General features: G+C 41.1%; 2 protein-coding genes across 2 annotated transcripts in view; one reads left to right on the forward strand and one right to left on the reverse strand.

The window, feature by feature from the left end:
- PUS7 (pseudouridine synthase 7) overlaps positions 1 to 7,751 on the reverse strand; it is a 65,929-nt gene extending 58,178 nt beyond the window's left edge. The window contains exon 1 of the mRNA XM_053926611.1: positions 7,542 to 7,751. Coding sequence (XP_053782586.1) covers positions 7,542 to 7,668 — 127 coding nt within the window. The 5' untranslated portion in view covers positions 7,669 to 7,751. The remainder of the gene's footprint in view (positions 1 to 7,541) is intronic.
- A 2,459-nt stretch (positions 7,752 to 10,210) lies between these two features.
- The window catches only part of RINT1 (RAD50 interactor 1), a 31,648-nt gene continuing 19,387 nt past the window's right edge, over positions 10,211 to 22,471 (forward strand). Inside the window, exons 1-4 of the mRNA XM_024558648.3 lie at positions 10,211 to 10,442; positions 10,897 to 10,942; positions 16,400 to 16,584; positions 19,936 to 20,177. Coding sequence (XP_024414416.2) covers positions 10,401 to 10,442; positions 10,897 to 10,942; positions 16,400 to 16,584; positions 19,936 to 20,177 — 515 coding nt within the window. The 5' untranslated portion in view covers positions 10,211 to 10,400. The remainder of the gene's footprint in view (positions 10,443 to 10,896; positions 10,943 to 16,399; positions 16,585 to 19,935; positions 20,178 to 22,471) is intronic.

Genomic DNA, 22,471 nt, shown 5'->3' on the forward strand with positions numbered 1-22,471 from the left:
TCTTGCCAGGTCAGGGGAGTTCCTGTCTTATGACAGCCCTCCACGCTGCCTGGCCCTCCCTAGTCAGCAAGGTCCATTTCCAGTCCTGTTTGCTATTTACAAAGAAAACAGGGATGTTCTGGCAGACACACCTCCCTCTAGAATATTCCTAATGAGGCAGGATAGTAAGAAGCTAGGAGAATTCCTTGACAAGTGGAATGGGGAAACTGAGAAAGACAGTTAACAGCTGAGCAATTTACAGCCAGATAATAAATTGCAAAGTCTTATCTTCCATAACCAAGGACACTTAAGAACAAATGGTTTACACATTCCAGACCAGGCAGGGGGCAGATCCACCTTGGTACTGGACCCTCTTCACATTCTTTGAAGGTGAAAAAGGCCAGAAAAAGATTCTGACCCCTCTACACACTCATTTTGATGAATCAGCATATCAAAAGACACAGCTAAAAAGCTGAATGTTCTTTTAAGATCCTCCCCTGAGACCTCCCCCTAAAATTCCAGCCTTTAGAAAATAGATAAAAACCCTTAAGACAAAGGACCCAGCGTGCTCACAATCTCTGGAGCAAGCTCATGCCTTCCCCCACCCTTTTTTCCTTAGAGGTGTATCTTTTGCTTTCTTTCTCCTACACTCTAAAACTTCCCAGACTTGCAACCAGGGGAGCAGCAGCAGTGGTGGCTCATCCCAGGCTAACCCCCTGGAAATACCTCCCGGGGCCCTCCTTCTGCCTCTGTAACTTGTTTCCCGAGACCATGAAGCCTTGCTGGCTCACTTCTTCTGCCTATGACTTTCTTTCTAAAGAGCCAAGGCGGCCTCGCCTAGGCTCACTCCCATGTTATGATCTTGCCTCTTCTCTCTTACACCCTTCCTGTCCCTCAGCTTTAATAAATGCACTCTCAGAATCACCTGGACTCATGTTATGAAATCTCTCCTGCATAAGTCACCCCCCCCCCCCCCATTCTAGAGGGTATCAGGGCAGACCGGCCTCAATCCTGGTCCCTTTCTAGTGAGAAGACCACTTATGACCATTCCCCTTAATGTGGCAAACCTCTTAAGGGAATTCCACACTTACATTAACACACACTCACTCCTCACCATGCACCTCTGTGCCAGGCATTACTCCTGGTAGTGTGACAAGACACGACAAAGAATGGAGTAAGTGCCCCACCAGCATTTGCTTCCTTGACCAAATCACAGCCATTCAAGCCTGGTCCTACCTGACATCTTTTCCCAACACGGCATGGTTCACTGCTTTCTTACCTTGAGACTCTCCTCCTCCTTGCTTATCTCCTGCCTCTGGAGAAGCTCTTTCCCCCTCTTTTTCTGCCTGCCACTTAAATTTGTGCTTCTCCAGGTTCCTTCTCCAATCTTGTTCCTTTTTCACTCCCAAGTGTTCCAGCTAAGACCCTGTCATCTCCAACTACCGTTGATTCAGGGTCCAAGGCAATCGCAAAGACAGCTAAACAATGACAAACTATATGCCATGAGCTTGTTCAAATCTTGCTTTAACCCTGTGACAGTGTTGTCATTCCCATCTTAGCACGAAAATACTGAGGCCTGGAGATGAAGAATATTGGTTCCCTTTACAGAGCTACTAAGAAGTAGAATCAAATGCTCAATCTCAACGTGCCATAAATTGATCTCATTTCCCATCACGAACACACTTTTGTTAAATTGCACCTCTTACCACCCACTACCTACCAGTCTCCTATGTCAGAATATGGGCATCATTCCAACCTCTCATGCTCCCCTACGCCTATATCAGTGATTTCATGAATGGAATTCTAGAAGGTTTAGGACAGCACTGTTATGCCTAACATTCGTGGAATGAGAATATTAATAGACCATGGATCTGAAGTATCATCCACTGGTTTCAACTCTTACTTGGGGAACAGCAATTTGTGAGGTAAAACATGGAGACTGATGTACGAGTAGGTTTTGCCATTACTAAGCCACTTAATCTCTGCAAGCTTCAGTTTATTTCTCTGTAAATCTGAAAACTGATGATTTGTTTAAAGGTCTGTAATAACTGTTCCTTCTTGACTGTGGCCATTAGTATTTATTATGGATGGTTTGCACAATATTGTATTTGAGTCTGCAGTTTAAAAACAAAGCTTCTTAAGTTCTCTGGGCTAATGATTAAACATGGTTTTCTCCCTAAAATACCACTAATTTTAAGAGACCCTCAAAGTACTGCCAATGGCACCAAATAAATATGCCTTTGGTACCTTTTGGCACTTTTTCTTGATTCTCCTGGACCCTTCTGTTATCTTTTTCTTGTTACATAATTGCGAAGACAAGCTCGTTAATCAACATCACTTCTGTTTTCAAATGAAGTACTTTTCATTTGCTTGGGATGATGGCCCTGTCACACACATTTATTATTAACAGTATATATAGCCCTGGCTGGTGTAGCTCAGTGGATTGAGAGTGGGCTGCAAACCAAAGGGTTGCCGGTTCGATTCCCAGTCAGGGCACATGCCTGGGTTGCAGGCCAGGTCCCCAGTGGGGGCCACATGAGAGGCAACCACACATTGATATTTCTCTCTCTCTTTCTCCCTCCCTTCCCCTCTCTCTAAAAATAAATAAATAAAATCTTAAAAAAAAAAAAAAAAAGAAACTATGCCACTGAGAGCACATCTCATCCAAAAAAAAAAAAAGAGTATATATAGCACCAATGATTACAAATCATTTATGTTTTGCTACGTTCTGTGGTCCTAGAAACTGAGAATATACTTACAGAACAGCTGTGCAAACTTCTACCCTAGAAGAGGCAGTACTCAAATTAGTGTTGTTTTCATAAGCAGAAACTATATAAAAGGGAAGACTGAAATGGAATATAACTTTTTTAAAAAATATATTTATTGATTATGCTATTACAGTTGTCCCATCCCCCCCCCCCACTCCACTCCACTCCATCCTGCCCACCCCCTCCCACCCACATTCCCCCCCTATAGTTCATGTCCATGGGTCATACTTACAAGTTCTTTGGCTTCTACATTTCCTACACTATTCTTACCCTCCCCCTGTCTATTTTCTACCTACCATTTATGCTACTTATTCTCTGTACCTTTCCCCCTTCTCTCCCCCTCCCTCTCCCCTGTTGATAACCCTTCACGTGATTTCCATTTCTGTCGTTCTGTTCCTGTTCTAGTTGTTTGCTTAGTTTGCTTTTGTTTTTGTTTTAGGTGTGGTCGTTAATAACTGTGAGTTTGCTGTCATTTTTACTGTTCCTATTTTTTTTCTTCTTTTTCTTAGATAAATCCCTTTAACATTTCGTGTAATAATGGCTTGGTGATGATGAACTTCTTTAACTTGACCTTATCTGAGAAGCACTTTATCTTCCCTTCCATTCTAAATGATAGCTTTGCTGGATACAGTAATCTTGGATGTAGGTCCTTGCCTTTCATGACTTTGAATACTTCTTGCCAGCCCCTTCTTGCCTGTAAGATCTCTTTTGAGAAATCAGCTGACAGTCTTATGGGCACTCCTTTGTAGGTAACTGTGTCCTTTCCTCTTGCTGCTTCTAAGATTCTCTCCTTCTGCTTATTCTTGAGTAATGTAATTATGATGTGCCTTGGTGTGTTCCTCCTTGAGTCCAGCTTCTTTGGGACTCTCTGAGCTTCCTGGACTTCCTGGAAGTCTATTTCCTTTGCCAGATTAGGAAAGTTCTCCTTCATTATTTGTTCAAATAAGTTTTCAATTTTTTGCTCTTCCTCTTCTCCTTCTGGCACCCCTATAATTCAGATGTTGGAACGTTTCAAGGTGTCCTGGAGGTTCCTAAGCCTCTCCTCATTTTTTTGAATTCTTGTTTCTTCCTTCTTTTCTGGTTGGATGTTTCTTTCTTCCTTCTGGTCCACACCATTGATTTGAGTCCCAGTTTCCTTTGCATCACTATTGGTTCCCTGTACATTTTCCTTTGTTTCTCTTAGCATAGCCTTCATTTTTTCATCTAATTTGTGACCAAATTCAACCAATTCTGTGAGCTTCCTGATAACCAGTGTTTTGAACTGTGCATCTGATAGGCTGGCTATCTCTTCGTTGCTTAGTTGTATTTTTTCTGGAGCTTTGATCTGTTCTTTCATTTGGGCCATTTTTTTTGTCTTGGTGTGCCTGTTATGTAAAGGGGTGGGGCCTTAGGTGTTCACTGGGGTGGGTTGACGCTGGTCTGCTGGTCACTGCGCTGTGATGCTGTATGTTGGGGAGGGGCCGAGAGGGAGCAATGGCATTTGCTCTGCTCTCTGCCGGATTTCAGTCACTCCCTCCGCTACCCACAATCAAACTGGGCCCCTCTAGTGTTGATTCCCGAGTGGGTGGGCTTGTGTATGTTCTAGGCCCCTGTGGATCTCTCCAACAACCTCTCCTGTGAGGCTGGGAGTTTCTCCTGCTGCCACCTCAACCCCCACAGGTATTTTCAATCAGAGATTTGAGTCTTATCTCCCCAAGCTAGAGCCATGGTTTGCGCAGCCTGTTTTGCTCCCCCACTGTTCCTCCCGGTTTATCTATGTGCGAGTGTGGGGCTGCAGGGTCTGCTAGCAGTCACACTGCCTGCCCAGCTGGTTCCATAATCTGCTGCCACTCTGGGTCCGGCTGCACTGCCGCAGGTCCTCTCTGCCCCGGCTGCCTGTCTCCGTCCCTCCTACTGGTCTGGATGAATGTTTCTTCTTTATCTCCTTGGTTGTCGGACTTCCATGCAGTTCGAGTTTCTGTCAGTTCTGGTTGTTTTTTGTTTTTAAATTGTTGTCCTTCTTTTGGTTGTGTGAGGAGGTGCAGTGTGTCTACCTACACCTCCATCTTGGCTGGAAGCTGGAATATAACTTTTAAATAAAAGGCTGGGAGGGAATCCTGAGAACATAAAAGAAGCTGAGAAATTTCAGTCAGGCCCTGGACAGTTGCGGCTCAGCTGGTTGGGCATCATCCCGCAAACCAAACAGTTGCTGGTTCAATTCCTGGTCAGGTTTCAGGCCAGGTCTTCAGTTGGGGATGTGGGAGAAATAACTGATCAATGTATCTCTCACACATCAATGTTTCTCTCTCCCTCTCTTTCTAAAAATAAATTAAATCTTTAAAAAAAGAATTAAATCAGAAAGATAAAACCCTGATTGCCCCCATGTGATTTCCCTAAGGAAAATCCAAATATACATGTTCAAGCATTCTACTCAAAGCTAGAAAAAGCAACTGACTTAAAAAAAAAAGGGAGGGGGAAGTTGCTTATGGGTTTTTTAATGGTATTTTTTAAGTTTTAAAGAAATATCACACTACAAAAACAAAAAAACAAGAAGAAAAAAAGCACTGTTTATTAAAAAAAGAAAGATCACATTGCACAAATAAACTGCCCATTACATACTATCTCATATGTCAAGTAAAAATCTCTATAGATCAGAAGCTTGACTCTATGACTGGGAATAGAATGAAATTTATTGATTCTAAGCCATGAACTTGAAGTCCTACACAACTCTTTGGGGGAAATACTAAAATCATGGGTTTTGTTTCCTTTACACTCCAAATGAGCCAAATGAGATTAGGAATATTACAATTTTAACAGTATTTTTAAAAAAGATTTTACTTATTTATATTTAGAGAGGGGAAGGGAGGGAGATAGAGAGGGAGAGAAACATCAATGTGTGGTTGCTCCTGTATGCCCCACCACTGGGCATCTGGCCTGAAACCCAGGCTTGTGCACTGACTGGGAATTGAACTGGTGACCCTTTGGTTCACAGGTTAGCACTCAATCCACTTAGCCACACTAGCCAGGGCTAACAGTATTTTCAAATCTTTTTCATTAAGATATGATTCACCAATAAGCTTTCTCTACACCCACAACAAAATTTATCATTTTCAGAATTTTAACACATCACTCACAGTCCCTTAATATTATTATTTCCTGCAAAATGAACATCTAAAAAAAAGGACTATATTACTCTTAATCGTGTCTATATTTTGAAATCCTCCATAATATCCATTTTTTAAATGCTCCTATCCTGCATTCTCTGCAAACTGTCAGTAATGCCTCTAGCACTCACAATCAAAAGCACTTTCTTCAGGGGCAGAGCACATTCACCACTCTAATATGCAAAACCGTTAAATTCACTTCATTTATTCATTGCACAAATATTTACTGAGCACCTCCTGTGTGTCTGGCACTGTTTTAGGCAGAAAAAAGGAAAATTCCCTACCCTTACTGAGCTTACATTTATGTAAGGATATATGGGAGAATAAATTTTTTTAAAATGTAAGTGTAATATCTACAAATAAAGCTGAGAAAAGGGGAATTAGAGAAAGAGGGGTGCTCTTTCGTGACGCTTCTCCAAGGAGGTGCCTTTGAAGTGATGACTGAAAGAAGGACTAGACATGAAAAGATATGTGCAAGATGAGTTTCTGGCAGTGGAAACGGTGCGTGTAGTGTAAAGGACCTGAGCTTGGAGCTAACTTGGTCAACAGTAACACCAGCTGGGTTGTAACTTCTCTCCTACTTGGGGGAAAAAGCTATGTTTTATTAATAGTTGTACGGGCTCAACCTCTATCAAAAATATGCTCAAAAGGAGTTATTAAATGATAGATACTAAGTGTTGGCTACTTGCCTAATGACTGAACAAAATCACTGCCTATTCGTCCCTTCTTCAGTATGAGTGTACTGCTGGCTATTTCATAGATCCCTCCATTGTCAAGGCATCCGCAAGCCAATGGGGCATGCCTGTCTCACAGGCTGGAGACCTGAAATAAAAGCCTGTAGTAATCCTATACATATTTTCGGAATGGGAAAAAAAAAAAAAAGGCGGCCTAACAACAGTACCAAATATTTGAAAAACTAAACTCCAAACCCTGCTTCTTGGCAGGCGCTAAAACCCAGGCAATGAGGATGTACTTTCAAACTTCTCAGTACAAGGCTGGCGGTAAGGACTCAGTACGGATTTCAACACGCACAGAAGCACGTCCTCCACCCACTCATTAAACACTGATCCAGCCGAGGTCTCGAAAAACACTCCTGGATCTCAACCTGTTTGCTCCTACTCTGGGAAACAGCTACAGAACAAGAAGTCATCTAGCACACAGAAGCCATGGCATAAGTAGTGATGGGTGAGGAGTACCAGGACGAAGCACGTGCGCTGGACCCTGAAGCAGACTAGCCCTGCGATGTCTGCGAGCGGTAAAAGGTTTCGTGATAAAGGCCAGTTTTCTCTTCGGAGAGGGAGAAGAGTTTAGGGAGAGTCAGGGGTAAAGCAAAGAATGGTAAAGGGATCCTCGGTCGGACAGCGCCGCCGGGAGGAAGGAGGGCGCAGCGTTCCCAGGGGACCTGCCCCGGCAGTGGGGGGCGGGGCTGGCACCACCGAAGCGCAGGTCCCGCCAGGCTCCAGCCGCGCTCCCGCGGGTATGACCCGTAATGGAGGCTCTGCGGGCGCGCTGTGGCCTCAGACCACGGCTGGAACACCATCCTAGTCCACACTGCCCCTCCAGGGGGGACTGGGGTGTCTGGGCGCTGAGTCCGACCGGGCCGAGGGCTGGCGGGGGAACCCAGGCGGCTGCGCGGAGGCCGCGCACTTACCCGGGGCCCGGGAGCGCGGGCGCGGTGCGGGCCAAGCGGCGAGGGGTCGAGCGCACTGCTCCGCGTGTAGGTGGGCGGCAGCGGTGGCCGTCACTCGGAAGAGCCAGCTGCAAGGGCGGCCGAACATAAGCAACACTGTCCGCGCCTGGGGCCCACAGCGATCGAGTGAACTCGCTTGCGACCGGGCTCGCACACGTGCGGCGCAGGGACGCGCCGTTCCCAGCCGGCTCCTCCCCCGGGGCGGAGCCGGCTCTCAGCCGCCGGTCCCACCCACTTCCCCGCCGCGGAGCGCCTCGAGCAGTCAGTCCGCAGGCTTTGGGGAGGCACTTCTTGGCCTTCCCCGCTAAGGGGTGGGGAGCTCATAGTGCCCCATTCACTCAGGGAGCTTCCCAGGCGGTGGCACCGGGGCTTTGGCGAGGGCAAAAAGGGATTTTACAGGCACCGAAGAGTCCTTTACGTGACTGCTATAGCAGCTATTGCCTTAGGAATTTTAGTTGCATTCTAATAAAGCTTTCTTCCGCAGCTGGTACTGTCTTCCCCATTCTTCCCTTTACGTGTTTTCCCCTCCTCAAAGTCAGTCATTTCATCTTTCAACTGGATACTTTGATGTTTAACTTTCTCTATATTTGTAATGCTATTTCTTGGCTTTTCACCTTTAGGTATTATCTGTTTACTGCAGTTAATGAAAAATAAGGATCTAGCACTTATTCCTTTCCCCATTCCTTCTCCCACCCCCACCACACTTCCCATCCCTTTATCTTCCTAATATAGTTATACTGTACTTAAAAAAAAGATTTATTTTCACTGCATTATAACTATTATAATAAAGTACATTATAATTACATCTTGGGCAAAATAATACAGTATACTATGATGACTTCTGCTCAGCTCTTTTACTTCAACTAGTTACTTAGTATTCATCACTAAGCCAAGGCCCGACTTTCTAACGATCATTTAAATTTCTCCCTCCAGAGATTGAGATAGATGAGGAGTTCCATCAGTCTCCCATCCTCCTCCCCCTCCTCCTTTCTTTGTTTTATTTCAATCAGTCACAGACACTTTTCCAACTGTGCAAAATGCATCTACAATTTGCTATTACAGATCCAGTTTTTAAAAGGTTTTCTGTGACAATACAGCACACCTCTTAGTTTCATCTTTCTGAAGGTGTCTCTCCTGGAGCCTCTGACCTGCACCAGTCTATGTCTAGGCACAGTTGTCAGGGCAACACTTCATTTGTCTTCCCTGTTGTATCTTGTGTTCCCTATTTCCTATGTCTTTTTTTTTTTTCCATTTGGTCCTTCATTTTAGTGGAGTGCAACCTCCAGTAGCTTCCTGAAAAAAAGTAAATGAAACAAAAAATTTTTGAGATCTTGAATGTCTAAACATGCCTTTATTCTTTACACCTTTGATTGGTAGCTTACTACTCAAAATATTCCAGCTTGAAATAAAATTCTTTTTGAAATTTGGTAGGATTGCTCCCAGGTCTTCTAGCTTTCTTTGTGACTGTTGAGAAAATGAAAGATATCCTGAGTCTTGATCCTTTGTTTTTCTCTCTGAAAACTTAAGGTTGTCTTTTTGCCACTGGTGTTCTGCAGTTTCACAATGATGACCCTTGGAGTTAATCAACTTTTATTCATTGTGCTGGACACACAGTGGGCCCTTTCAATCTGGAATTTATGACTGGACACATAGTGGGCCCTTTCAATCTGGAATTTATGACTTTGGAAAATTTTTCTTGAATTATTTGTTGATCATCACTGTTTCCCTTAACATTTGTTATTGCTTTTTCTTATTTTTCAGATTTTGAACCCCTTGGAGTGGCCCCGTAATTCACTTTTTTTCTTTATTATCTTCATTTCATTGTCCTTTTGCTTTTTGCCCCCTATCTCCCATCTTCTAACTTTCTAATTGAACTTTTCATTTTTGCTATCATATTTTTGTCTCTGAGTGTTTCTTTTTAAATAGTAATCTGTTATTGTTATGGTTGTAATAGTATCTCATATCTCAGGATATTGATTATACATATAATTTTTTAAAGCTTTCTCCTCACTGAATGTTTTCTGTTTCCTTAGAGTTGCTGCCCTCCCTCTGCACCCCCCCCCCCCACGCCGCCCCGTTTATGTCTCTGTGGTACCACTTTCCTCGTAGTTTCTGAAGTTGTCAAATCCCTGGATCCTCTACTTACCTGTTGCTGTCGGGTAACTCTTGTTCCTAGTCCCTAGCAAAGGGAAGGTTTTGGGCGATCCCTGCACTGGGTAGAGTGCATATTAGATTCTGCGTCCTTTTCCTCAATTCAGGTCCCAGGGCATTTACAACCAGATCTGCACCCTCCCTGCAGGAAATTTTAAGGTCTTCTCTAGTTGACTAATCAGCCTTAAAAGAAAAGATACAAAGATAATCACACTGGAAATACCTCAACTAAACAGCCCAACCAAATTACATTAAAGCTAGTCAACAGAACAGCTGAAATATCATTTAAAATATAAATCGAAATGATTAATATAAATAAATTAATATTTATGTGTGGAGGAGGGGTTACTTTCAAGCTCTATAATTAAGGGTGAGGTAGAGGAGGTTTTACGGAGGTTGGGAAGGACCTCCTTTCTCCCGAGAGCCTCCGGGGAGAGCCGGCTTCCAGAGCCGCCCACTCGGCGCCTGGCCTGCAGGGGGCGCACGGCGGGCGGCTGCGCGGGCAGGGCCTCTCTGGGAGAAAAGGAAGAAAGCAAAGAGACGGGAGGAAGTCGCCGTGACGCTCAGCCCTGCAGTCTCTGAGGCGGAGCTGGTGTTGTGGCTGTCTGGAACCTGACTCCGCGGGCCACGCTGGCTGCGCTTGGAGCCGAGGACTCGCGAGAAGGCGTGATGCTCCCGGCAGGCCGGGTCGGCGAGGGGCCGGCAACCTCGGTGAGGCATCCCTGGTGGCCCAGTGAGGTGGCACAAATCTCGACTTGGGGAGATTGTTTCAGTGAGGTAGCCCTGGCTGCGGGCTTGAGGTCGTGGTTCCGGTGGCCCGGGGGAGATGGCCCTTGCAATCTGGTGAGGTGACACAGACCTACCAGGGGAGGTAGTCCCAATGCGGTAGCTGTGGCGATCCCGGTGAGATGACACATCCTATTGGGGAGGTAGCCCTGGCGGCTGGGCAAGGTAATGTCCGCAGTCCTGGGAAGGTGACAGTGGTGGACGCAGGGAGGTGCCTCTTTTTAGATCCTGCATCAGAGGGCCCGGGCCGCTCGGGAAGGACTCAGGGGAAGGGGTTTGAGACCTCGCAGCCCTCCAGTGGGTGTCCTCCGGGAACCTGGTAAGAGTTCCATTTATCACTTCAGTCTTAATGTGTTTGTCACACCTGTTCTCTTTCTAGTGCCGCTCTGAAAGTGGTGATGAAAGGAAGAACGTGGAGGAGAAAAGTAAGCAGACTCCATACGCCTTAGCACTGTCTACCAAGCCGTCTCTCCAAACTCAGCCCTCCAGGGTCTGCATCCGAGAAGGGTTATTTATTTACTTAATTATTTATTTAGGCTCTTTCATTCATTCATTTATTATCCTCACCCGAGGATATTTTTTCACTGCTTTTAGAGAGAAGAAGGGACAGAGAGTAAGGAAGAGAGAGAGAGAGAAACATCGATTGGTTGCCTTTTGAAAGCGCCTCAACCAGGCATCGAATCTGCAACCTTTTGATGGAACAATACTCCAACCGAGCCACCCAGCCAGGCCCCAAGAAGGGTCTTTTAGATGAAGTGTGTGTGTGCGTGCGCGTGCGCACATGCCTGTGTTTTCTGTACAATGTGATTGCAGAGTATTAAATCCTGATTATCATTATACACGTATTTTTGTCTTTCTAAAGCTGTAAAATATGGGATGATTAGGAAAAAAGCACTTCCTGACCCCAACCTAGTGTAAGGACTTGTATGGTGTCACTGGAGTTCTGTCCATCATACTGGATTCATAATAATTGGAGTCTCTTGTTATTGTAATGAAACACCAGCTTAGTAAGTATCAGGAATTTGGAGGGGCTGATGATCTAGGAGAGGTGACCAACGCCTTAATTGGGTGCAAAGGAATCAAATGACCATGTTCAGTTGTACTTGACCAGTGAATTTGCACTTAAAAATTGATCTGAGAAGAACACAATGGATAACTTGGTTTCTAGATCTTGGACTGGACAAGGGAGAGGGAAAGATTAATACCTCCATTTCCTTCTAAGGACAGGAGCATATGTCAGGGATGGGGACATTTGTCATTTTTCTTAATTCATTGCTAAACATGGCAGGCTTTTGGAAATTAAGGATTCTTCAGGGGCTTTTGAAGTGAAATTTATTGGGGGATGAAGAGAAAAGCATGAAACAGCCATTATATCAGAAGGGTTTTTGTTTTGATCATGGCAAATAGCCTGGGAATGAGAGGTAAGAGGAAGGGTGCCCAGCTTTAGGAGCTGGGCTTGCCCTTTACATTGCCTGCTGATAAATATGCATCAGAAAAAAAGCTCTAAGTAGCCCATAGCATTTGACAGATCAGAGCTGCCAACTCACCTCGTTTTCCTTAAAGGATTTGAGAGTACCCCATATCTTTCAGTTAAACCCTTCCCTTTTTCACCTTTGCCCATTCAGATGCCTGGGGGTTGATGCCTGTTCAGGTGTCATGTTAATAAAATGACAGACACAGACTGTAGACTTTGTCCTTGTCCCTCCTTTGGTGTGGGCAACTTCTTTGCAATTAATTAGAAGTACTCTTTACCAAAAAAAAAAAAAAAAAAAAAAAAAAAAAAAACCCTCAGAAAAGGAGAGATATAAAACCCTATAAGTCACTAGTGTGCTATTTTAAAGAATGATATTAGACTAAGAATGTGTTGCATTTAAATGGTTATATCGAAAGGGTATAACTTTTTTTAAAGTGAAGATAGAATTTACTCCCTAAGCTACAGCAACCTTAGCATTCACAAATATTTCCTCTGCACACAGCTGTGTCTATGTCTGCATGTACACCACACAACCCACTTGTTTTATTTAAGATACATTTAAAAAGAAGACATTGTGAGTCCTGTATGTGACAGCAGATGGTTTTCTCTGCTAATATTTGAAAGAGAAGAAAATAAGAATATTGGGTTGAGAGTCAGAAAACATGGATTTTAGTCCCATTTACTACCTGCAAGCGTAGGTGGAAAGTGTTATAATTTATAGTTGGGAAGTTGAAGCATGGACTTACAATAGTTTTGCTTCTACCTACTAGTGGGATGCCGATTCTCATACCATGTGAACAGGATTTCAATTCTTATAGGCTAAATAAAACATTTATTTTGGGAGGTTGAGGAGAGAAACTTATCCAGTACTAAACACACAGGTATATATTTTGTTAATCTTTTCATGAATAGTTAAACAGTATATGAAAGTTACATTTTCAATTTAGGCACAGGTTTATTCATATTTTCATTTTAACAGAAGTGACATGTTTTGTAATGGGGTTGATTATAATCTCTAGCCTTTCATTGTTACTTTCTTAAAACTTCATTTTTGGTAAAGAGCCAAGTTCTACAAGGGCAGTTCCAAGGAAAGAGGTGACAGAGGTGAAGTCCAACCAATACTGCTGCTCCCCAGGAGACTCTATTGTTCCCCCAATTTTATCTTTCATGCACACACCTTTTTATTATTATTATTATTATTATTATTATTATTATTATTGATTGATTTTAGAGAGAGAGAGGAAGAGAGGGAGAAACAATCAATTTTGTTGTTCCACTTACTTATGCATTCCTTGGTTGCTTCTTTTATGTGGCCCTGACCAGGGATTAAACCCGCAACCTTGGTGTATAGGGACAACACTAACCAACTGAGCTACCTGACCAGGGTATTTTTTTTTTTTCAAAAGAATTTATTACAGTCCTTGTTTCTAAATATATGCTAGTTCTATCAAGCTTTTAATTTGTTCATAAATTCAACATTAATGGCTTGTTTAGAGAAGACCAAATCCTTCAGGCAAACCTGAAGTAGAGAAATGCACTGTACGTTCATGTTTATTCTAATGTTTGGTTTCCATGAAGTCCATGCTTACGTTCTCTGGAGGCTTATTTTATAGCATTTATTTTCATTTGAAGATCACTCTAAATTTTTATATTGTTTTTGTTTTCAGTTTTAATTTCTAGGTACTACTCAAATCTAGGGAGATTAGGCCCTGTATATGGGATAATTCAAGTTGTGGACTGAGTAGAATTGAGCATATTTAATATCAGCGAGTTTAATGGCTGCACAGTGAAATGGAGGTACCATTATACCAAGCTTGACCCAAACCTAAAGTTCTCCAGGAAGAAGCAAACCATAGTAACCAAAAGGGGATAGCTTACACATGGAAGCAGGTACTTCAAAGAGAAATAGTTTATCTTGGCACACTGGGGTGGAAGGGAAGGAGAAAGATATGGCAGCCAACTGTTGGTCATGTCACTCCTACCTTCTTTGCCAAGAAGCTACTGTGAACCATCAGTTTTCTTTGGGGTTCAGGGCATATTCAGGAAGGCACCCTGGCACGGAGAGTCAGCAAAGGTATAGCTGGAGATACTCTGGAAAAGCAGAGCAGTGCTGTTAGTTCATAAATTTAGGACAGTGGAAAATAATTTAATTCCTTTGCAATGGATTATGTGTTTACTAGAAATTTATTTTCTAAGTATATTGTTTAAATGAAACTGGCAAATTATTACAAGGAGTAGACTCTGGGAAATATCACGTACTAAATGGCATGAGAGCAGAGCTACCCAAAGCTAGTAAATGTTGCCTCTGCTTCCACACTTCTCCAAAAAATAGCTTCAGAGTTCCAAATCATCTGTTTTTGTCACATTTCATAAGTCCAGTGTGAATTAGTTCAAGACTAGTTTATTTGCCATGAAAGGAATCTCACTTTAGACTGTGCAATTTAGTGGATGCATCAGCCATTTAGAGTTTTTGTTCGTATTTGTGTTTTCTCAAAGATTTACTTAAAAAAATTTTTTTTTTCTGTTTCTGACATGGACATATTTGCACAATGACTTTTAAAGGTTTTAAAACATTTTTACTCTTATATAAGGAGTTTTTACTCATTAGTCACCATTTCAAATTTTTTCATATACTTGAAATCCTTCAATACTATTTTTTTTTCTTCTTTTAACATCTTGAAACCAGGGTCCTCCTTTGGTATTATTTAGACCATACCATCTGGTTCCTTACAGATTTTGAAAATATATTACTAATTTAATAAAAACAGCACCAATGAAATCAGATTTGACCTTTTTTCCCCGTTAATAAAATAGATTCCTAAAAAATAAAGTCTTCTGGAAAAATTTAACATCTGTTTGTAACTGTATTATCATGCCAACATCTATTGAAACCTGTGGTTATTAGGACTTTAGGAATTTCTCCTTCACTGTGAGGAATTTCCTGAGCTCTAAAGTATTTTGTAATACTTGATCCATAGATTGCTTTATAGCTATTTGTTTGGGTATTTTTGTGTGTGCTATGCGCACAAAAATATATGTAGATATACACCACAATACACCCAAGGGAATATATATATAGATTGTATATACACATATATGCATATACACATATATGCATATAGTGAATATATGCATATAGTGAGTATGCATATATATTCACTATGTGCATATACACATGAACACTATATATCCATCTGGGTAGTTTTGTGTATGTACATATTTGTATGTGGATATATGTACATATATGTATACTATATATATTATATATATACTATACCCCCCACATATACTATATATGGGTATTTTTACTATATATAGTATATATATTATACTATGTATACTATATATGGGTATTTTTACTATATATCATATATATATTATGTATATGGGCATTTTTGTATATGTACACATTTGTGTACATGTATTATACATACTATACATATATACTATATATGCTATACTATATAGTACATACTATAGTATATATATAACATATATAACATAGTATAGCATATACAGTATAGTGCACATATAGTATAGTATATGTGCAGTACTATATATAGTGTATTTAGTGTATGTATATATGTGTGTATATATATATGCCAGAAGGTATCCACAGCCATGTAATATAAAAGATAGAGACATTTATTTAAGAAGATACAAGATACAAGAAACATTGTACTTAGGACAATGACACCTCAGTCCCCTTCAAAGTAGGCACATTGGGACCTCACACAGTTCTTCCAATCACTGTCAGCTTCCCTGTCGTATTTTCCTGAATCTCACTGATGGTCTGAAATCTCTTCCTTTTCAAAGGTGATTTCGGTTTTGGGAAAAGACAAAAGTTTCAGTGTGCCAAATCTGGGCTGTAGGGGGTGCTGAGTCACCTGGGTGATTTGATGTTTTCCCAAAACACTGCACATGATGCGTGAGTGGCTGCGTTGTTGTGATGGAGCTGCCAATCACCAGTTGCCCATAGCTGTGGCCTTCTGAATTATCTAGTTTCCGTGGAGGAATGTTCAAGCTTAATGCAAAATTTGATGCAGTTTTGTTGCTCCACTTGCTTAGTCATTTTGAATGCTACGGCCACACAGTGATGCTCACTCAACAGCGTCTACTGCCCCCACTGACCAGTACAATCAAGTTGTCTTTGTTCACGCATGTGTATTCCTGTCCACGTTCCTTGGCTGCCAGGTTACATGGATGTTGCATAAACAGTACTTATTTATTAATAGTGGCTGGACATTTTCTGGACAAATGATACACACACACACACCATTGGTCATATATAGTTTTTTCTTTAAATTACTAACTTTTGAAGGTGGATATGTTACCTTGTGTATCTTTTGGATTTCCTTTAACTCTAGATAGTTGCTGGTATTGAATAATTGTTTTTCTTTCATTTTAGGTGACATAAATATTGCAGCTCTTGTTGGAAATGAACAAATCAGTGAAGGTACAGATAATGGTGATCTTCCTTCCTATGTGTCTGCATTCATAGAAAAGGAAGTTGGAAATGACCTTAAATCTTTAAAGAAACTTGATAAACTCATAGAACAGATGACAGAAAGTAAGATGCAGTTAGAAGAACAGGCAAGTATTAAAACTCACTGAAATAATATCAGTAGTATACTCATAATTAATATAATATAAACATCACATAAGGAATTTTGAAGATAGAGATTTTCAAAAAATAGTCTAATTATTTAAAAATGTTTAATGGGTTTTAAGGACTTATAGTATACAAAGTCATTAACAAAATATGTAGAAGACATAGTTCCTACTGATATGATTTATGTCTTGGAAACAATAATGGCTAACATTTTAAGTAGCTTTTCATATGATAACTTCAAATATGCTTTTACAAGTAAGTAAATTCATTGCATATATGCACTAATAGGGGAAGAACTTGAAATTAAGTGTAACATAATAATGGTTATTTCTATGTGGTTTTAACATTTTCTTTATATCTTTCTGTAACAGATTTTCAAGATTTTTTTTACAGTGAACATATTACTTAAAATAAGTTTTTAAAATCTGCATGATTAATCTTAAAAAATAAACTTGAGACAGTGTGTTTGTCAAAGATGAGATTTGTATCATGTAACTACTAAATTGGGTTAAGTACACTCTGTGAGGGTATATTGGTGTGTTAGCTCCAGGTTGTCATTCATTTTATGTTTTCCTTGCTCTGGCACCTCAGGCCTTTCCATCTTCCTGTGCTTTCACCACATGTATTGTTAAGCTCTATGTTTAACCCAGCCCTGTCCTCCTTTGCACTCCTGCAGGCAAGTTGTTGTGGGCTCTCCTGGTGGAAATCATACAGCTGAGTGGAGTCATACAGCCCTCATGTGTGGTCTTCTGTTCCACTGATTGTCCTTTCATGGGAAGGTTGGCTCCTCTGCTACTCCCGTCAGCTGTTCTTCCAAATTCTCCCCAAGATACCTACCCCTTCTGGCTGCTCTGTCCTTTTCCCAAACAAAAAACTGTGGCCTTCTAGAATAAATCAATTGAACAGTCTACCTCAAATTCCACAAACTGACTTGTCATCATTTTTACTTCTTAATTTAGTAGAGGATCAAGGAAAGGTAGTCCTTGTGCCCCAATCTTGCCTGCCAGCTCTGTGAACTTGCTTCACTCTTTCATAATTTTATCCTTTGCTTTTCAAATAGTCCTGTCCCCTCAGCATGTGGAAATACCCAGATCTTTTCCTTAAAACTTAGACAACAAAACACCCTCCCCTCATTTTTAGTAGGTGTTAGTCCCTTCCTTTTACTTTTGCCTTCTTCAAACAGTCAATTTATATCTGTCTCCACTTCCTAATTTTCTTCCCCTCCCCCCAATTTTCTTTTTTTTTTAAATCCTCACTGAGGATATGTTTATTGATTTTTAAATTTTTTTAAGGATTTATTTATTTATTTATTTTAGATAGAGGAGAACGGGGGGAGGAAGAGAGGGAGAGAAGCATCGATGTGTGAGAGATATATCAATCAGTTGCCTCTTGCACACCCCCAACTAGTGACTTGGCATGCAACCAAGGCAGGTGCCCTGACTAGAAATTGAACCGGCGACCTTTCAGCTCTCAGGCCAGCACTCAACCCACTGAGCCACACTAGCCAGGGCTCCACTTCCTAATTTTCCATTTGCTCTGTGACCCACTGGAATCAGGCTTGTTGCCCTGATGACCATGGAAGCTTTTGCTGAAGTCCTTAATTGAACCTTAAATTCAGCATGTCCAAAACTGTACTGATCCATCTCTTAAAATGCTTCTCCATCTTGGAAAATAGCATCTGTCACTCAGGCCTGAAACCCAGGAGCCTTCCAAGATTGCTCTCCATCGTCTTTCCTCTTCCCCAAGACCAAGACATCTGAGTTTGCTTCCTTAACATCTTCTACCACCTCATTTTAGGGCTTCATTCTCTCTTGCATTTGATGGTAGTGTGCCCATCTTATGTATTCTTCATAGTGCCACAATAAGTTTCTTTTTCATTCTTTACAGTAATGTTGTTATGTGTAAATAAATCAAATATTATAAAATATAGTTAAATAATTAAACTATTTTATGTATATGCATAGCTTAACTTTTTAAAAAAGATTTTATTTATTTATTTTTAGACAGAGGGGAAGGGAGGGAGAAAGGGAGGGAGAGAAACATTAATGTGTGGTTGTTTGTCATGTGCCCCCCACTAGGGACCTGCCCACAACCCAGGCACATCCCCCAATTGGGAATAGAACCAGCGACCCTTTGGTTTGCAGACCGGTGCTCAATCCACTGAGCCATGCCTGCATAGCTAAACTTTTTATGATTAATGTAATATGGGCCTTGTTTCCCCATCAATATAGGGAGCTACTTATACTGAATATAAAAAAACTTTTTATTTTTTTAATGTATATTTTATTGTTTATGCTATTACAGTTGTCCCAATTTTCTCCCCTTTCCCCCCCCCTCCGCCCGGTATCCTCCTTCCCTCAAGTAATCCTCCCCTTTGTACATGTACATGGGTCCTGCGTGTAAGTTCTGTGGCTTCTCCATTTCCTATACTATTCTTAACCTCCCCATCTATTTTGTTCATACCAGTTATGCTTCTTGATCCCTGTGCCATTTCCCCCTTTTTCCCCCTTCCCCCTCCCAGCTGATAGCCCTCCAAATGATCTCCATACCTATGATTCTGTTCCTGTTCTGGTTATTTGTTTTGTTTTTGTTTTTTCTTTTAGATTCAGTTGTTGATAGTTGTAAATGTGTTGCCTTTTTATGTTCATGGTTTTGATCTTTTTTTAAAATATTTTATTTATTTATAGAGAGGGGAACAAAGGGAGAAAGAGAAAGAAACATTGATGTGACAGAGATATATCAATCAGTTGCCTCTCCTGTGCCACTAATTGGGAACCTGGCCCACAACTCAGACATGTGCCTTGACTGAGAATCCAACTGGTGATCCTTTGTTCGCAGGCTTGTGCTCAGTCCACTGAGCTACACCAGCTAGGGCAGCATCTTTTATTTCATCAATCTAGTGTTGTAATATTTGCTGATATCTTTCTTCTATAACAACTGAGCTTAAGGGCAGATGCTGTGTCTTATTTATGTCTGTCCCTAGCACAATGCTTGGTACAGTGTAAATGTCTAATCAGTGTTGATTAAATTGAAATTCTTCTATAATATTTTTAATATTGTAGTGATGCCTAATATTTGTATATGTTCTGCCAAATGGCTGGACTCTCTGAAAGTACTGAGCTTCATGATGACAGATCCATAGATGCTTACAGGGGGCCAGTGTGATACACCTCTCCCTACATAGGTTTTGTAGATACAGGGTGCAGAAATCAAATCTATCTTTTGATACTTTTAATTGACAATTTTCAGTTCTTTTGAAGGTAATGAACTAATAAAAAAGGTTATGAATATTTTACCTGATTGCCACTGTTTTTTGTTTTTGGCATGGTCAGGTACTTACAATTTCATCGGAAATCCCTAAAAGAATTCAGGATGCCTTAAAAAATGCAGAAGAATCAAAGCAATTTCTTAATCAGTTTCTGGAGAAAGAGACTCATCTCTTCAGTTCCATTAATAGCCATTTGCAGACCGCACAGCCGTGGATGGAGGATCTTGGGGCCATGATTAACCAAATTGACGAGATTGAACGGCATCTTGCTTACCTTACATGGATTTCACAAATTGAAGAACTAAGGTAAAATTGTTCTCTTTGTTCTCATAATTATTATTTTCCTTTGAGGTTCTGTCTTAGAGAGTGCATGCATGCCATTAAATAATTGAGTTAATTAAAGATTATAATAATGTAATTTTACCAGTTGTTATGAAAATAGCATTATGATAATTATTCTTTTATTGTGAATGAACAGAAACTTTTCAGGGAGCTTAATTTGCATTTGAAAGAAAGTAATCTAAGTAAAATTTTAAGTCCTATAGTTATATTGTGAACACATGATAAAAATGATTTTTATAATGTCAGATTGATAGAACATCCCCACAGTGTGGTGATACTCCTTTTTACTTTTTAGAGATGGTTACTTAGTGAAATGGATTGCTTTCACTGTAATTTGAATTTTTTTTCAGTGGGAATCATTTATTAAGAGCTAGAAGTGCTGTTAGATGAATAATAGAGTTCTGCCGTGGGTAGGGGAAAAAGTACTGTTTTATGATTACATATCACTGGTGGTTGATTGTGTCAGTATTGCTTTACAAACAAGCTAAATTAACATTTCTGCCTAGACTGGCAGATTATTTGGTTTCATTATATAGTCTCCCAACCTCTCTAAAGTGTACTATTTAATCCTTGCTTTGTTTTAACCACTCTTCCTTCAAAGCTGTTAACAACCGTTAATGTCTGAAAGACTTGAGGAAGAAAAATCATCCCAAGAGTCTTGATGTCCCATTTTAAATGTATCATAGTTAATTTAGTTTGTTGTTTTTTCCAAAGAGTAATACAGTGTCATGTTGTCCTGCATATTTTTGAGATTTTAAAGAATTTTACATGTCAGTACAGTGTGAAAATCTTTGTTTTGCATACATGTTTTACCTTTACAGAAAAAGTGATATGCATAAGATTGTAGTGTTATTAGTGGTTCCAGAAATGGAATTAAGCTTTTTGGAGTGTCTCCTCATTGAGATAAATTATTTGCAGTGAAGGAATTTTATTTTATTTTACTTTTTTATTAAGTATATTTTATTGATTATGTTACAGAATGGACCTGTGGAGGGGGGGTGATATACTTTTACAGACTGGATCTCCCCCTTTTTCCAGGGTCCCCCTGTACTAGGTTTGCCTTGCCTGCTGCCAGGGAATTATAGCTTTCAATGCCAGAGATTGGTGAAAAGGAAAGGAACTGTTTATTTAAAAGTTATACAAACTTAGAGTAATGACTTAATATCTTTGTTAAATTCCCAAAGTGTCTGAAAACACCCACAAACACACACAGTCCTTCCTTCCCCCCTTTGCCCAGTCCAGGGTGCCATATCTCAGGAAAAGAAATAGAAGTCCGTGGCTCTGGTAGCCCCTAGTCCTTCCCAGTAATCTGTGCTCGGGTGGCAGGCCTTCCGTGGTTCCCAGCACCATCAGCTCTGTCACCCCCGTGATCTCCAGTCCTTAATCCAAACCCACGTGGCATCTTCTCATGGCCCAACAGCAAGAGTCCTTTCACCCCTTTCCTTCCCCAAACATCTCTCCTGCATTCTCCCAAACTGCTAAGAGAGAGCTCTGCATCCCTGCTACACCTTGCTTTCCAGCTTCCTAAGCTGCGTGGCAAAGGAAGCCCCAAAGCTGTGTGGCTCTGCCTCCCATGGCTGCCATGCCTGGGTTTAAATCCCAGTGCCAATCTCCCCCTGCATCCCAATTTCCAACTCCTCCCACAGTTGGTTACACCTGCCAGTATTCCCATATTTTTCCAGCTTTTCTGGGCTGCCATAGTAAGTCTGGACAGGCATGGCCCTGTGGTGTGGAGCCAACCATTTCCAAGCTCTCATACAAGCACTGTAACCAGGGGTAATTGCCTCCCAGTTACATCCTGGGTAGAAGTCACTCCCATCTCCCTGTCTTAAAGCAAGGCTTAAAGCTATTTAACATATCCATGAAACCAGTTAAAAGTTATAGATATATTAAATGACCATTCTAGAGGTTATTTGCAAAACTGTGGCTATGCAAAACAACTCTCAGTGGCCCTGCTCCATGTGTCCCATCCCCCAGTTCAGACTTGTGGGGGTGAGTACATCCTATATTTTTAATATTTCCTGGACAACCTGAGTTCTGGACCCCACTACAAATACCTCTTTGTGAGGGGTGCCCTGGCTGCACCCTGTTACAATTATGCTATTACAGTTGTCCCATTTTGTCCCCTTTGCCCCACTTCAGCCAGCACCCCCATTCTCTCCAGCATTCCCCCCTATTAGTTTATGTCCATGGGTTGTACATATAAGTACTTTGGCTTCTACATTTCCTATGCTATTCTCAACACCCTCCTGTCTATT

Source organism: Desmodus rotundus, chromosome 6, assembly GCF_022682495.2.
Source record: "Desmodus rotundus isolate HL8 chromosome 6, HLdesRot8A.1, whole genome shotgun sequence".
Taxonomy (NCBI): Eukaryota; Metazoa; Chordata; class Mammalia; order Chiroptera; family Phyllostomidae; genus Desmodus; species Desmodus rotundus.